Below are 16063 nucleotides of genomic sequence, written 5' to 3'. Positions count from 1 at the left end.
TGTCAATCTTTGTTGGATTGGGTTTCTCTTCTGGTTCATCAATGCGATGTGGATTCACTTTGGATCCACTGCGTTCATCTTGTATAGTTTCAAGGTTGAACGGTTTTTTTTTTCAAGACCATGATAATTTGTATGGTGGATTTAAACAGATGAACGATTGAGATCCTTAAGTCTCACCCCGTCTGCCGATCTTAAATGATCATTGGAAACAATGTTTTCCAATGTTTTCCCGGCTTGATTAGTACATTATGGCACCCAGTCGTACTTCCAGCAACGCTAGATCTGCCCTTCTTTTTGGTCACCAGAATGCTACCACCCATCTAATATGGTCTAGTAATGGCCTAGCTATAACACCAATGGTGGTAGCTAAGTCGAAAAAGGTGAAGGCCGTGGGGAGAGAACTCCTCCTCCTCATGCAGTCGCGAGTTCAAACTTAATTGTGTTAGCAGGTCTTGGGAATCAAATGTCATGTGGGAGGGCATTCTCTTGTGCAGATCGCATCTCGTGGGGCAATGGTGACGGGTTGTTCTTTCCGGTTAAGTTAACTCGCAAGAGCACCTCCTCTCAGCCGGATACTTCACAGCAGATAAGGACCCCTATCGACTAAGGTTATGGTCATGCACTAGGGAGTAGCTACGCCAATTTCCCATTCTACCCTTTTCTGTTGAGGAAAAAATGATGGCCATGCTATGACTTCACTTCCTTTTACTTGTTTCCTTTTAGTGGATGTGTGTGATGATGGATCATGCTTGCTTATTTGTCACGCGATAGCTAATGATTTGAATGGTTAATATTTTTTTGGGTCCGGATGGATGTAACTTTTCCCATTTAAGATGTGTGCTTGGTGATAAAGATAGTAGGTGGAAGAGTTCTGGTTTCATTTTTAACTTCGGTGTTATTGGTATGGGCTTCTTCTGGTGTTTATATTAACAAAAATGCCAAGGACACATACATTTGTACACATATCTTGCATATATACTTTTATGGGGCCCACCTCGGGTTCCACCAATATGATCCGAACTGCTCATTATTTTTAAAATAATATTTTAAGAGTTTCTGTAAAAAATCAACTCGATAGGATATCGGTAAGGGCTTTTTCAGAAATCGCAGTGTGAATCAGACTGTTTCACCCTATGATTTCTAAAAAAGCCCTTACCGATATCCGATCGAGTTGATTTTTTTATAGAAAATCTTAAAAAATTACTTTAAAAATAATGAACGGTTCGAATCATATTGGTGGAACCCGAGATGGGCTACATAAAAATGTATGTACAAAATATGTGTAAAAGTGTATGTGCGAGTAGCATGACTGTGAATTTCTTGAACTCCAGCCACAGATTGGTTGGTAGTTCAGCAGTTTAATCAAGTGCTATAAAAGTGGACAAGAACTGTATTGCGGGGGAAAACCAAAATTGGCAAAAGTTGAACCTGTAGTATGAAAATTTGTTACTTTGTTTAGTCACCTAATAGTATAAAACAGAACAAAAATGCTACTTGCACAACAGTTGTGTTGGTTGTGTGTGTAATTCTGACTGTTTAGATGTATTTGGACGGTCTAGATTTTAAAAAAACTCTTCCATAAATAAGTTTAACTTTTATGAGGAAGAGTTTAAGCGAATCCTGACCATTCATTACAGCCATGGATGGCTAGAGATTGGTTGTGTGTTGTGTTTTACATAACCGTTGTGTGTGTAGCACTTTTGAAAACAAAAGTAGGGAAAACTTGCCATGTTTTGCTATTTACCTGGAAAATACTAATAACAGCCAAATGGGCTTTTTATAAGGCAGACAAATGATTAAAAAAAAAAACCCATAGTCTTCTATGTGTTAAAGCGCTTCGAAAAGTATATCATAAATTGTGTTTTTATTTTATTTTATTATATATTTTATTTTTTTTGACTTATTAACAATCTATTAGTGAGCTGTTAATAGCATAATCGTCCACCATATCCTTCAATTTTGAAATCTTTTCTCCATGCCACCGCCAACGTACCTCCCTCTCACCTTATTCTGGTTTAGGGTTGGATAGAACCCTCATTCCGGCAACCACCATTCGGCTTCTTCCGGCCTTTGACGAGTGTCGATGACTTCTGGTGAACACTTGTGTTGTTTTGAAGTGCCTTGATCTGACTATATCATGCTCGATCCAACTTTTCGGCAATCAGAAACTATCATCGACCACTCTACAGTCTTCAACGACTACCAACGGTCCCCGCCGGAGACTCATCAGCCTCCGTGACCACTGTTTCTAATCCAATCAGCTTAGGTTTGTATTGTGGAGCTTCGATCTGGATGTGATTGGTCTTTTCTCCATGCCACAACCACCGTTCCTTCCCCTCCCACCTTATTTTTCAGTGCTCTTTATGCATGTTAATGTAGCAAAGTAAGAAAACAATTTCAATTATTCCACTTTGTTTATGCAGATGAAGTGTTCGATGAATTATGTGAGTGGAACTTTAGTAGTTGAATTTCACTATTTATTCATGACATTTACAAGTGTATAGCTAAGGAAATTCACTAGGCGGTTCTGACGTTCTGAAACAGGTCGTATTTTTTTAGAACAAAACTAAAGTTTTTCAAAATTAGTGAATTTCACTAACTTTTGAGGTCGTCGGCCAGAGGTGGTTGCTGGGGGGATGTGGGAGGAGGAGTAAACTGTAAAATTGAATTTAGTGAAGTTCATTAATATTTGAAGGGTAAAATGGTAATCTTATTATGAGATTATTCGTAGAGGTAAATAAAAACTGAGTTAATCCTAAATGGGAATAATTAAGATGCACTTTTCTATCTTTAGAGGTAATTTTCCGATCGAATGACAGTAAATGCATGGAAATACAGGTTCACATAATAATCAATACTAGAGTGCTTCACTGCGTTCCTAAAGATAAGAGAGTTCGAAATTTGTATTCCCATGCTTTCTGTCTCAAGTCTTTTTCTCAACGACGATTGTAGTGTTGCTATATCACCACAATTTGAATCAAAACAGAGATACTTGCCATCGAGATACACAAGACCCAGAGAGTGAACATATATATATATATATATATATATATATATATATATATATATATATATATATATATATATATATATAAAGAAGAAATGGTACCAGCTGTTAGAAATACGGCATGAAGCTCCAACCATTACATGGATTATTGGGACAAAAAAAAATTGACAACACAAAGCCAGGCCGGCCTCTCATGTTCGTCATCAACAAAGAGACACAACATCGATCAAATGACAAAAAGAAAAAACAGAGTTCATAGTTCTTTCAGAAATAAGACATAAATAAGCCTAGCGAATTGCGAATGGATATCGTTCCGACTTAGGTAAATAAATAAAAACCCATCACATGAAGGCTGCCCTTGGGGGCTTGTAGACGATGAAACTGATGCATTGCACTTGGCGCACATTGTCGAATCCGATGATCCGAATGAAGGCTTCCGGGTATTCCTTCTTGGCCTCCTCGACCTCGTTCAATACTTGGGCTGGGTCAGTGCACCCATACATGGGCAGCTTCCACATGGTCCAGTACCGGCCATCGTAGTACCCGGGGGACCTGTTGTTGTCCCGGCTCACAAATCCTCCCTGTTAGAATTGTCAACTCGTAAGCGGGAGAATAAATCGAAAGAAGCAATTACGGTTTCAAATAGCGGTACTATACGGATCGTATGTACTGCTATGTGAAACCTTTGCCAGTAATGGATGGATTGTATAATTCGAGGAAAAACCGTCCATATTTTGAAGACAAAACAGGATGCAATCATAGGCGGCTATGATCGTCCGATCATCCTGTTTTTCTGGATAAATGAGCTGCCCGACAGGTGCTACGAAATGAACAATTCGGGTCATCATGGTGGCCAGGTCTGTGGTTGGCCCATTGAGGCCCAATAGCAAAGTGCCAACTGAAGACAATCCAAATCATTCTTAGAATATACATATGCTTGGGTAGCAAATTATAGTAGCACTTCTAGGCTGCAAGGATACAAGATTTTCTACTCGATCCTAGCTTAATTAATTATTTACAGGAAACATTCTGGTTGCCTACGGAATGCTAAAACACAAAATTTTCCAGGGCAATGTAAAAAAAGAAGAGAAAGAGGATTACTTGCCCATTCATGTATATAAGGTGACCAACCCAAACTTGGAGTTTCTGACTGACACCTTTTAGTTTTATTTTCAGTACTTTCATCATCAAATTCTACCTTTTGCCATTGTTTTCTTGAAAATTTTGGTAATTGTCTTAAGGCTCTAATTGGATTGCACGTTTTTATCGACTTATTTTACTTATTTTGAGTCTGAATCTGGAAGGACGAAATTGCATTCATATTCAGGTTCAAAATAAAAAACAATAATAAGACAAATAAATAAAATGGGATAAACAAATAATTAAGCCCTAATTAAGTTAGGTCTTTGCTAACAATAAATTAACAGTACTAGTAGTCAATAAAGCAACAATGAGAGGTCAAACCTCAACAGAGAATTCAATGCAAGGAACCCATCCCTTGATAATAAGGTAGTTGATTTCCTTGGCCAAGGATTCAATAGAGAGAGTAGGAAGGTAAGACAGGGTCTCGAACTTCTTCAGTCCAAGTGGAGGCCACACCTGCACTTAACCAAATTCCAAAAGCATTAACAGGAGTCTTATCAATCTAAGCATGTATCACAAATAAATTCAAGAAAATTTCCGAGATCGCGTCTTTCGATATGATTTATCGTAAGGTCATCTATGGCTGAGATCGTGTTCAATCTTTGCCATAGGGTTTTGAGATTGCGGCAATAGATATTGTTTATCTGTTTAGAAAAAAGACAATCTTTGGCTATTTCACTCCTATGAAGGTATCTTAAGTTCTATCTAAAATAAGAAGGTTATATTCAATACCGACCTACTACAAATATTTGAAAATTGATCAGGATTTACGTGTCTCAATATACTTTCACCAATACGTTAATTTTGAGCTGCAAAAGCATACAAGTATAATCCTATGTATGACTAACAGTGCACTAGGGTCAAACAATTTGTAGGCCTATGCTACCCGGACTTCTAAAAGTATAAAGTACCCATGTCAAACACTGGACACTTCGACAGGGGTATGGGATTTGTGTATGATGGATATGGTTGGACACTTACCTAGAAAACATGTTTTGCAAGTTGAACTAACATTGAACTATGCATATAACTCTTATAAAATGTATGGAATGCACCAACCCACATAGTAAACACCATTTATCATAGAAACCGAAAGAAATATATGGAGGATTATAAATATTTTTCTTGAGATGTGCATTAGATGAATCCGATACTTAGACACGTACCAACCCCTGACACTCATACCTAAATTAATGTAATTGTAGGTGTACAAAGAATTCCCCGCGCGTGGTTTGAAAACATGTGTTTCACCAGATATATATAGTATTGAATCCAAAGACTCGTTTTTTGGAAAGGAGTACGTGACATCTTTCAAATACCTTCATGCACTTGATTCTTCCAACATTGCTGGATTTCTGAACCTTACGGGACACCGGAAAAGCCGAGGCGGCCCTCAACCCGCCGAACGGAGCAGCCACGGTAGCCCGAGCTACGATGGCGTGTGGAGCTGAAGCAGATGAGACCATGGAGGATGCCATTTTCCTTCTTCTCCTTTCTTCTTTGGCTAGTTAGCTTCTCTTGCTCTAACACAGACTAAAATCTGGTGCTCTATTCAATATATATATAACAGCAAATTTCAGTGACCAATAGCTGTGTTTGCCGAATTCAATGGTCCTTATCATGAAGCACCCTAGCTACTGTTTGCCACGTGGCAGTAACCCATTATCTTATCTCTTCCTGGGAGTAAGGTCATGAATATGTGAAGGCTGTTGTTTGGTGAATTCTTTTTCTAAGTCTTATTGATCATTGGCCCTTTAGTGTTCATCTTTCCACTGCCACACGTAGAGAGCACATGTTGTTTACTGTATGTTTTATTAAACACTTGATGATACTGAGAAACTTGAAGGTCCATTTGTTATGATTTAATGTGCTCTTATCCTTCTATTTTCCCAACTTACAAATTCGTAAGAGAATATTTCTTTGTATTATTGAATTTATCTAACTCAAGCGTTAATTACGTGAAAAGACGTCCAACAACACAAACTCACAAGCATGCCTAAGCCAAAACATAATACCACAACAAGAAGAAATAAATAGATGCAAAAAGAATATTATGATGGGGAGTTATGATAAGCTAATGGGAAAATGCTAATTAAATACACACAATACTCAAATGCTTAACAGTTAACATAATGTAGTGACATATGTCGAGCCCCTATCCAAGTTAGCATAAGTAAGTGTTTGTATAAGTTGTGTGCGCGCATCTCAAGCATGATTGTTAGCTGATGGCCTCCTTGGCGTGGGTGCTTATGACAAGGTGTAGGATTTCACATTCCTATGGGTAACAAAATTGTGTTTTTTGTGCCTTTTAAATAAATTTGTCTCCCTTGTGGTGCTTACAAGAATTTTGGATATTTATTTCCTAGTAAAATACAATGGTCGCTATTTCACAAAAGCAACATTACAATATATATAGAGATGCTTGACGAACTAAACGATATATCTTGCACTCTCATGTGAAAAGACTCAAAACTCAAATTGATACAAGATAAGCTCGATAAATAAAAAAAATCAGTATCTGTGACTGGTCTATTAGTCACGAAGCGAGAAATACAACTATTTTGATTGTCTTTTTTCCAAGTGTTATACTCCCTTCGTGCCTTTTTAAAAGTTCAATATTTTATTTTGTGTTGTTCCTTAATAAGTACTGTATTTATTTTTTAAAGTTAATGGGCAAAAGTAATTCTTACTCTTTGATTTGTTATGTTTCCTACCCATCTGTAAATTGTTCATAGGATCGTTAGGTGTGCACTTGTTTCTCTTCCCTCTTGCAATGTTTTATTTAGGGGCGGACCCATTAATGGGCAAAGGAAGTCAAGTGACTGTAGGGGGATGAAAACAATTGGTACTTCGGATCAACTGGATCGCAACGGCTTATTCGTGCCTCTTCACCGGAACCCTAACTCGTCGTCTGAACCCTAATCTGCAAAATAGACAGGGGGTGAGTGCACCTCTGCCTCTCGTGGCAAAGGCCCTCCGATGCCTTTGTTAGTATCACGTACTAGAAGTCGAACCCTAATTCTCAGTAGGAAAGCAATAAGAATACAGTATATTGCGTACCTTTTACCTCTAGGTTTAACTCTTATTTATAGATTTGCGTATGCTTGCTGGCCAAGCATCCGTGTTGCCCTAGGATTCCTAACTCGTATAGGAATCCCAGGATATCAAGGATTCTCGTTTCCTTTATTAGTTCATTACCTTAATCCTTATAGAACTCTTTTCCATAACAAGCCGAACATCTCATACTCGTTGGGTATCTTTATCAGATCCTATATTCTCGGGATCTTATTCTTTTAACGGAATACTATTGTTTCTGGACTCTTTCCAGAATGTTCCTTATGCTTCAATATTTGACTGAAGTTCTTTCTTTTGTTCGGCCATCTCGTTGCTGAACAGACGGCTTGGACCATTGACTTCTCATGTCACCGGTCCATCTTGCCGAACATTTGTTTAGCATGATGACTGTCCTGCCTATATTCAAACTATGGTCCCACATACCATTTGCATTGCTTTTTAACCCGTGATCCCTCGTATCACGTGCTTGGTTCTTTGCTTCATCTGTTCGGCTGTTTATAACCGAACAGTCTGCTTTGGACCGCCTACTTCACATGTAACTTGGCCCTTAGTTTGCCGAACAAACAACATGGATCAATGACTTCTCATATCATTGGTCCATATTGCTGTTCACTATATTGCCCGGCGGTAAGTCCTGTCATACTTACCACGTGCTCCCGAATATCACGTGTTCGGCAACTAAATGTATGTGTTCGGGAATACCTCCCTACAGTGACCCCATTGAGTCGGGAAACCCACTAGAGGAATACATAAATTTTCGGACATTTTTTTTATAATTTTGCCCCATAGGCTTTTGAACTTGTAGTTGTTGCCCTAAAGATAATAGAATTGCGCCATAAGTTCTATACCCTTTGGTTCTTGTCCCATAAGTAAAATAATTGCCCAGATTTTTTAGGTATCTCTCTCTCAACAAGAAAGATCGACTTTTAAGCAAAAGGATTGATTGTGACTTTTTTTAGTAGAAGTTATTCCATGCTCCTGAGTTGGGTTGAGCACGAGTCTGAACCACACATTCAAGTGGATTTTACACACTTGGGAGTGAACCTCATACATTTGTGTGATCCAAGTTTGTGCTCAACCATGTTCCAGGGGCATTGACTAATTTCTCTTTTTCTTGTATGTGTTTTTGGAAGAAAATGATTATCATCCTCTTTTTTTTTATAAAGGTATCCCATTTTTTATCTTTTAGTGTGAACTTTATGTGTAGTTTTCATTAAAAGACAATAAAAGGAGTGGACATATAAAAAAAATATGAGTGCAAAAATCATTACTCATTTGGAATTTTAATTTTAAGGTATAAATAGATACCCTTTTTGTTTCGAGAAATTTTATAGATAGAGATAATTCACTTAACCACTTCTTGTATGGCATTTTAGTGCATGTAATTTTTGTAAGTATATAGTAAATGAACTATATAAGATCAATAGATGTCTTCTTGAATCCTTTTTGTACGTTGGTTTAAGGTTTATGGTGGATAATTGACCCCATTGCCAATAAATTCTGGGTCTGCCACTGGTTTTATTACTAGGGATAAATTTTTGCTTTGCATGGTTGAAAATACGGCCAAACCAACAAACACACAAAACACGAAGAATAACTCAGAACAGAAAACAAGCACACAAGAAACAAAAAATTTTACGTGATTCTTCAACTACATATATGGTTGAGTACATCCATAGTTCACAAAAGTTTTACCATGTAATTCCAATGAAGAGAGTACAAGATATGACTACTATGAATAACAAGTACTTATATCATGGGATTTATATGTACTTATACCATAGAATTTACATCTGTAACAGCCCGGATTTTTGACCCAATTTTTTTAATACAAATTTATACTGTTAAATTCCTAATTCAATAATTAATTAGATTGAATAATTAAAATATATTATTATGTGTACAATTGATATTATTTGCACTATTGAATAAGTTATGTATTTAAACTTTAGATATACAGGGAATCAGTGATTCATATTCATCTCTTATCTTTCCTATCTAAACCCTAAGTAGAACTCTATTCAAACTAACTCTCCACTTCTCTCTATTATCCTATACATACACGCGTCCAGATACATTCTCACCATGTACATACATGCGTCCACATACATTAGAATTGAAACCCCCCCCCCCCCACCTAAATGTGGCACTTGTCCCCTATCTTTTTATCGTTATCAGTATCACTCTTCTTCCTCATTCCACCACTTTTACACTTATCCTCTCACCTTCTTGCTATCTTATTCTCTCTTTATACCCTGTGAAAATTTATGATCGTTTAACAAGTGTTTGATTGTGAAATTACTATTAATGATGCATTGTTGATTTGTATTTGAGTGGACGTTTACGTGTTTAATAAATTATTGGGGTAGATAAATATTTATGAAATATTAACAAGAATATTTTATTATTAAAAATTTATTTAGATTGTAAATAAGAAATATTTTAGATTATATATTAGTTAATCTTTAACTCTAATAAATATTGACTAGAATAGCCTCGCATAATTTTGTTGTTATGAAAATCTCATATTAATATTTAATATAGTTAGTAATACTAAATTTAGCAATAAGTATTTTCCAATAAAAATTAGTTTGTAAAATCTATGAATAATATGAGAGTTAAAGAAAATGTATAAATAGTAGAAATATTTTATAAAATTTCTAAACGAGAGAAATAGACTTAATTTTAAGTGTAGTAATTAATTGTTTGACTGAATATTATTTTGTTACTCGTATGATTAATTCTATGGCAGGATAAATTTTATCGCATGGTTATGTGTTGGTGGCATGTTAGTACTTTTAGTTGAAATGTTGAACCGTGTGGTATTTTGTTATGGTTGTAGATTGAACAAATAGGTTTCCCGGGTGGTTACGAGTAGTGAAACATGTAGACGATGATAAGTAAATGAAAAATGGTAAAATGTTGAAAGTGTAAGTACTGTGTGGATTGTGAATTGAGCCATGGCGATGGCAAGAGTAACCTATGGGGCCCTGTGTTGAAATGGGTTACCTGCGGGGCCCAGTGTTGTGACACTAACGTATGATATGTCATGGGAAGTTTCTCTTCGAGGAAGAGAATGGGTCCCATGAGACGGTTATAGTTAGTGAGACGCTTACGTATGATACGTCATGGGAAGTTTCTCTTCGAGAAAGAGAATGGGTCCCATGAGACGGTTATAGTTAGTGAGACGGTTATAGTTAGTGAGACGTTAATGTATGATACGTCATGGGAAGTTTCTCTTTGAGGAAGGGAATGAGTCCCATGAGACGGTTATAGTTAGCGTGGGGTAGTGGATGTCCGACCCTAATGTACGATACGTCATGGGATGACTCGATCCTCCTGTTATGGTCTTAAGTGAGAACATGCTCGGTACATAACTTAGGTGAGCTCACCTAGGACCCTGGTGCAGGATAAGCAAGATAAAGGGTGGACCCATGAGACGATTGTAGTTAGTGGATGTGGGAGGAAAGGATCTCGCGGAGAGAATCCTTAGATTACATGTAAGATGATGGATAGTAAAAAAAAAGACGATGTATTATTATGTTGTACCTTCGGTGTATTATGAATTATTATATTGTTGATCTGCATATTGTGGTATTGGGTTTTAGGATTTCTACTTAGTGAATTATCACTCAGGATACGTTTGTATCCTGGCAAATCGTTTGCTTCGGCATTCAATTTGCCAGAGTGTGCAGGATTCCACAATGGAGCAGTTGATACAGGTGGGACCCCTGAAACGTAGTCTGGGCCAACATTGCTTGGAATTTCGTGTCAAAACTAGAGTCGCTCTGGAGTTGCTTTTGTTAAATAAATGTATATAGATTTTTGTATTATTTTGAAATTGTAATTTTTGTATAAAGATATTTAAGGGCCTAATAGTTTGTAAAATTCAGTGTATTTTAGGGTTAATGTTTCCGAAATCCCTTGAGAAATCGGGGCGTTACAACATCACCAACTACCATACTACCCTTTGGGACCTAGCGACCGAATAACGCATGCAGGTCGAACCCTGAGCTGTCAGAGAATAGCAACCCAAATTGTATCGGGCTTCACAAACCCATCAATTGCCCACTCCAAGTGGGGGTCATTCAAAAGGGGTATGTCTATACTTGGTCGATATACCGAATGAGGCCCAAATTAAAGCTACATTAATATGTGGATCTATCTCAACAGTTTCCTTTTGATTGTTAAAAACTAAGGGCTAATCAAGCCAAACAAGTCGAACGCATTATTGTTCAGGCTTGACTTGAATTTCTAAGGAAAAAAATATTTGAGCTGAGCTTATACTTTGTTTGAATGAATCAAAAGTCAAGCCAATCTCTAGCCAAGCTCAAACTGTTTAGATTATTTAGCAGCCCTAAACTTCTAAATGGACATTCTGAAATGGTTGTAGTGACAATTGTAGGAGCATATGAAGTAAGCAATTTATACGTTTCCACTTAAGAATGTATTATTAATAGGGAAAATTACTCAAATGGTCCTTGTAGTTTGGTTTGTGTGTCACTTTGATCCTTCTAGTTTTAATTGGCTCGATTTTAACCCTGCAATTACGATTTTGTTGCAATCAGGTATAATTGATAACTTCTATTTGCACCTACTAATAGAACTAATTGTAGAAATACACTTTGACCTCTTGTCATATAAAAACTAACCCATGACCCAATATGATTTGTGTACTAACAGTGCACGTTTTATTTGTTAATCATTTTAAAAGGAAATTTTAATACTAAGTGTAAAAGACAATATTATCCTTCTTAACAATTTTTTTTTCTTTTCTCCACCATCCACACATGTAAGCACATATCTTTAATGGATTATATATGTATATAGAAGACTATGCTAATTGAATATCTTATCGACCTAATTAAATCTCAAATTATCGACATTCATTTTTTGTTATGATTATTTTTCTTAGTCCAATTTTTTTAGGTTATTAATCGTCTCAACAAGGGGAATGAAAAAAAGTAAAAAATTATGTCAAAAACCCTAGAAAAAGTTCACTAACAGAAAAAATAATACAATACAGACATATATATATATATATATGTATGAATGTATGTATAAAATATAGTACATAGTATATAGCGTTGTGTTAGCACCGCTCCATGATTTTGTGCGCTTTTGATATGGTAGTTTCGGAGGAAGTTGACAACAAGATACATAATTGATTTATGATAGTGGGATCAAGACACGACAAACTTTTCAAATAAATGTTGGTATATATCTGTACCTCTTGTCAAGACAAATAAATAATTCAAGAAACATTTGACTCAAAACTAACAAAATTCGGAAAAATAACTAATGAATAAGACCGAAAATTAGACTAGCTTTTAGCTCAACATATTTGTGAAAGCTTACACAACACCATCAATTAGATCAAAAACTTAGATGATAGGTTGAGAAACTAAATGAATATACAAAATCAACATATTTGCCATTAGCGTATGTAATGGTGCACTTTAATATACAAAATTACCATGGGTCATGTTGAAGTTTCTAAATGAATAGGAGGAATTTTGTAACAAGTGCAAACCACAGGGGTCAAGTGTAATTTTCACAATTGGTTCCGTTAGTAGGGGGAGGAAACGAAAGTTATTGATTGTACTTAACTGCCACAAATCAAAACTGCAGGGTTAAAATCGGGCCAATTAAAACTAGAGAGACCAAAGTGATACAAAGATCAAACTACAGGGATCATTTAAGTAATTTTCCCTTACTAATATATGTCTATGGACACTGTCATTTTTCCTTTTTGTGTTGCTGTTGTAATTTAATATGTTTTGGGCGCCGCTATTCGCAACCCTTTATTTTCTCCCGTAGCCCACCACATTTCGGTAAATGGTTGTTGAAAATCATAAATAACATTTCGGTAAATTGCTGTTGAAAACAAGATTATATTTCGGTAACTACATGTCGAAAATATGTTCAACTTTCGGTAAACAACTGCCGAAAATGCATTTTCGGTAAACATCTGTTGAAAAAAATATTATATTTCGGTAATTGGATGCTGAAAATATATCTCAATTTCAGTAACTAACTGTCGAGTATAATTGAAAATTTTTAACGGGCTATGGGAGTAAATAGAGGGCTGCGAATAGCAGCGCCCTATGTTTTACTTAAGGAGGTTTTTGTTCTTCCACCAAAAAAAAAAAAAAAAGGCATTGGGTTGGGCTGCCTCATGGCCCATATTTTTAGCCCGGAATTAGTCTTAGCTCAGTCTATTAAGAACATTTTATCAAACCTAGAATACAACTTCTGGTAAAGTTTAGGGGGATATATAGTTAGATTTGGGGTTTAATGCAAAAAGGAGAAGAAAACTTATTAAATTATTTCAGCTTATGATAAAGTTCAGGGGATATATAGTTGGATCTGGGGTTTAACGCAAAAAGGAGAAGAAAAAATATTAAATTATTTGAATATGTGTTGCATTAGTAACAAACATTTTACAAAACCTTTATGTCAAATGATAGCTGCACTATATTTTAAGGGCAAATTATAGTTACCCCCTCTAACTATGCCTCGCGTACACTTACCCCCTCTAACTTTTTTTTTAGCACTTAACCCCCTTAAACTAACGGAAATTCAAACGGTCATAACTTCAAACGGTCATAACTTTTTCATCCAAAATCGAAAATATGCAAATTATATATCGATTTCGAGATCTTGAAATCAGCTTTCTAATGACACCAAAATCACATCACGATTCAAAGCACACAGAAAGTTATGATCAAACGAGTAAGGGCTGGTAGACAGAAAGACCGTTTTGATCATAACTTTCTGTGTGCTTTGAATCGTGATGTGATTTTGGTGTCATTAGAAAGCTGACTTTAAGACCTCGAAATCGATATATAATTTGCATATTTTCGATTTTGGATGAAGAAGTTATGACATTTTGAAGTTATGACCGTTTGAATTTTCGTTAGTTTGAGGGGGTTAAGTGCCAAAAAAAAAGTTAGAGGGGGGTAAGTGTACGTGAGGCATAGTTAGAGGGGGGTAACTATAATTTGCCCATATTTTAAAAGTTACGAAAACACCATACTAACTCAATTATGTGCAGTCTGTAACAACTAGAGTTAACCTCAATATAACAATAGCCTCATAAAGAAAAGAAATAATACAACTATGAAAAACTCATGTACATGTGAAATAATAAAGAGTTACGATAACGATATACTAACTCAATTACGTGTGATCTGCAACAGTTAGAATTAACCTCAATACACAACAATTAACTCTAGCCATGACCTCATAAGGAAACGAAACAAATAACTATGAAAAACTGATGTACATGAGAACTAAGTAATACTAATAAATTCTTGGCTTTAGAAAGATGAGTCATTTGACTTACCAAAAAAAAAAAAAAAAAGTCATTTGAACAACGGATCTCTTAGTATAGAGTGTACAAAGGGTGGCTAGTGTCTATATATTTTAAAAGAAATCAAGAACCAGGACCTAGTTAATGAGTTATACCCTTTCTCGGGGTATACGGCAAGGAGATCCCCTATCTACTTACATTTTTATTCTTTGTCTGGAATACTTGTCTCGTACCATCACAGCGGCTTGTGAGAATAATCTTTGAAAAATCCAAATTGTTCTTCCCCATGGCCAACAACACCGAACCTCATACTCGAGATCACATCATCAACATCCTGAATATCAAGGAACGCTCTAACTTGGGTACGTATCTTGGTTGTCTCATTCACCACACTCATCCCAATAAAGCCACTTTTCAAGGCCTCATTGACAAAGTCCTTTCCAATTTGACCGGTTGGGCCAAAAATTGCATGGCTATGCCGAGTCGCCACACCCTCGTCCAATCCGTTAACTCCACCATCCCCTCCACTGGCTCCACTATCTCTCAGACTAATGCCCTCCCTAAATCCATTACCAACCTTTTGGATAAGCTCAACGGTGACTTCTTGTGGGGCTTTATCGACGATGTTCGCAAAATGCACGCCATTTGTTGGGATACAGTCACCAAACCTAAATCTTTAGGTGGTCTTGGTATCCGTAACTCCTCTTCGGCTAACAAAGTGGCTCTCGCAAAACTCAATTGGAAACTTCACAATGAGCCTGAGTCGCTTTGGGCCGAAGTTCTCAAAGGAAATATGGAACCCCTTACCATTGTCATTCCAAACCTTCCCCTCTTTGGCGTAGTGTGTGTAAAGGTCACGAGCTGTTCTTGAGAGGGTCTCGTACTGTCATCCTTTGTGGTTCTTCAACTAACTTTTGGTCTGAGAATTGGTTGGGTGTTGGTCCTCTTCAGGTAATGATTGAAGGTTCCTTAACTTTTCGTGATCACGATTTGGTTGTGCGCGACTTATGGGATAGTGGTTCTTGGGCTCTTGATCTTGACCAGACCTCTTTTGTTTTTCCACCAACTATTGAACGCCTCATTCTTGGGACCTTTGTCAACTGGACGTGTACTGAGACTGACCGTGTTTGTTGGAATTCTTCCACGGGGAAGTTCATCAGTAAGAAGCCTATGCACTTTGTTCGGACATGTTTATGTTGGGATACACCCAAGTAGTGTGGGTGTGTGTAGGGGATTACTTCCCTTGGTTCCTTTTCTTCCTCCTTGTTTTTAGATTGCCTTTTGGCAGGGAGTGTGTGTGTGCTAGACAGTGAGAGAGGGTAGGAGAGTGTGAGCGTGAGAGTTCCCCCAACAGGGGGAGCGGGGATCCTCGGAGATGTCCGAAGAGACTGTCGAAGAGCCACCGGAGTGAGGGAAAAAGAAAGGAGTGGGGAAGCCGGTTTGTGGCTGTTCCGGTGAGATTTTTTCAGTTGTATATGTGTAAATATATACAAGGAGTTTTTTCTCGGATCTCTCATTTGTGC

The 16063-nt window shown here is 36.9% G+C and overlaps 1 protein-coding gene across 1 annotated transcript; it reads right to left on the bottom strand.

Moving 5' to 3' along the window:
- Positions 1 to 3092: 3092 nt before the first annotated feature.
- Positions 3093 to 5733, bottom strand: LOC131310802 (ribulose bisphosphate carboxylase small subunit, chloroplastic 1-like). Its single transcript, XM_058338008.1, has 3 exons — positions 5470 to 5733; positions 4472 to 4606; positions 3093 to 3588 (listed from the first exon to the last, which is right to left on the bottom strand). Exons 1-3 carry the CDS (start codon positions 5626 to 5628, stop codon positions 3349 to 3351), a joined length of 534 nt encoding a protein of 177 aa, XP_058193991.1. The 5' UTR covers positions 5629 to 5733; the 3' UTR covers positions 3093 to 3348.
- Positions 5734 to 16063: the final 10330 nt, after the last annotated feature.

Source organism: Rhododendron vialii, chromosome 12a, assembly GCF_030253575.1.
Source record: "Rhododendron vialii isolate Sample 1 chromosome 12a, ASM3025357v1".
Lineage (NCBI taxonomy): Eukaryota > Viridiplantae > Streptophyta > Magnoliopsida > Ericales > Ericaceae > Rhododendron > Rhododendron vialii.
This window is presented reverse-complemented; position numbering and strand designations above follow the sequence as displayed.

Excerpts from the sequence above, each read along its gene's own strand:
- LOC131310802 (XM_058338008.1), bottom strand. The coding sequence starts at position 5,628 with ATGGCATCCTCCATGGTCTCATCTGCTTCAGCTCCACACGCCATCGTA. Across the intron at positions 4,607-5,469 it reads GAAGAATCAAGTGCATGAAG|GTGTGGCCTCCACTTGGACT; the intron begins GTATTTGAAAGA and ends GGTTAAGTGCAG. Across the intron at positions 3,589-4,471 it reads GCATTGAATTCTCTGTTGAG|GGAGGATTTGTGAGCCGGGA; the intron begins GTTTGACCTCTC and ends CAATTCTAACAG.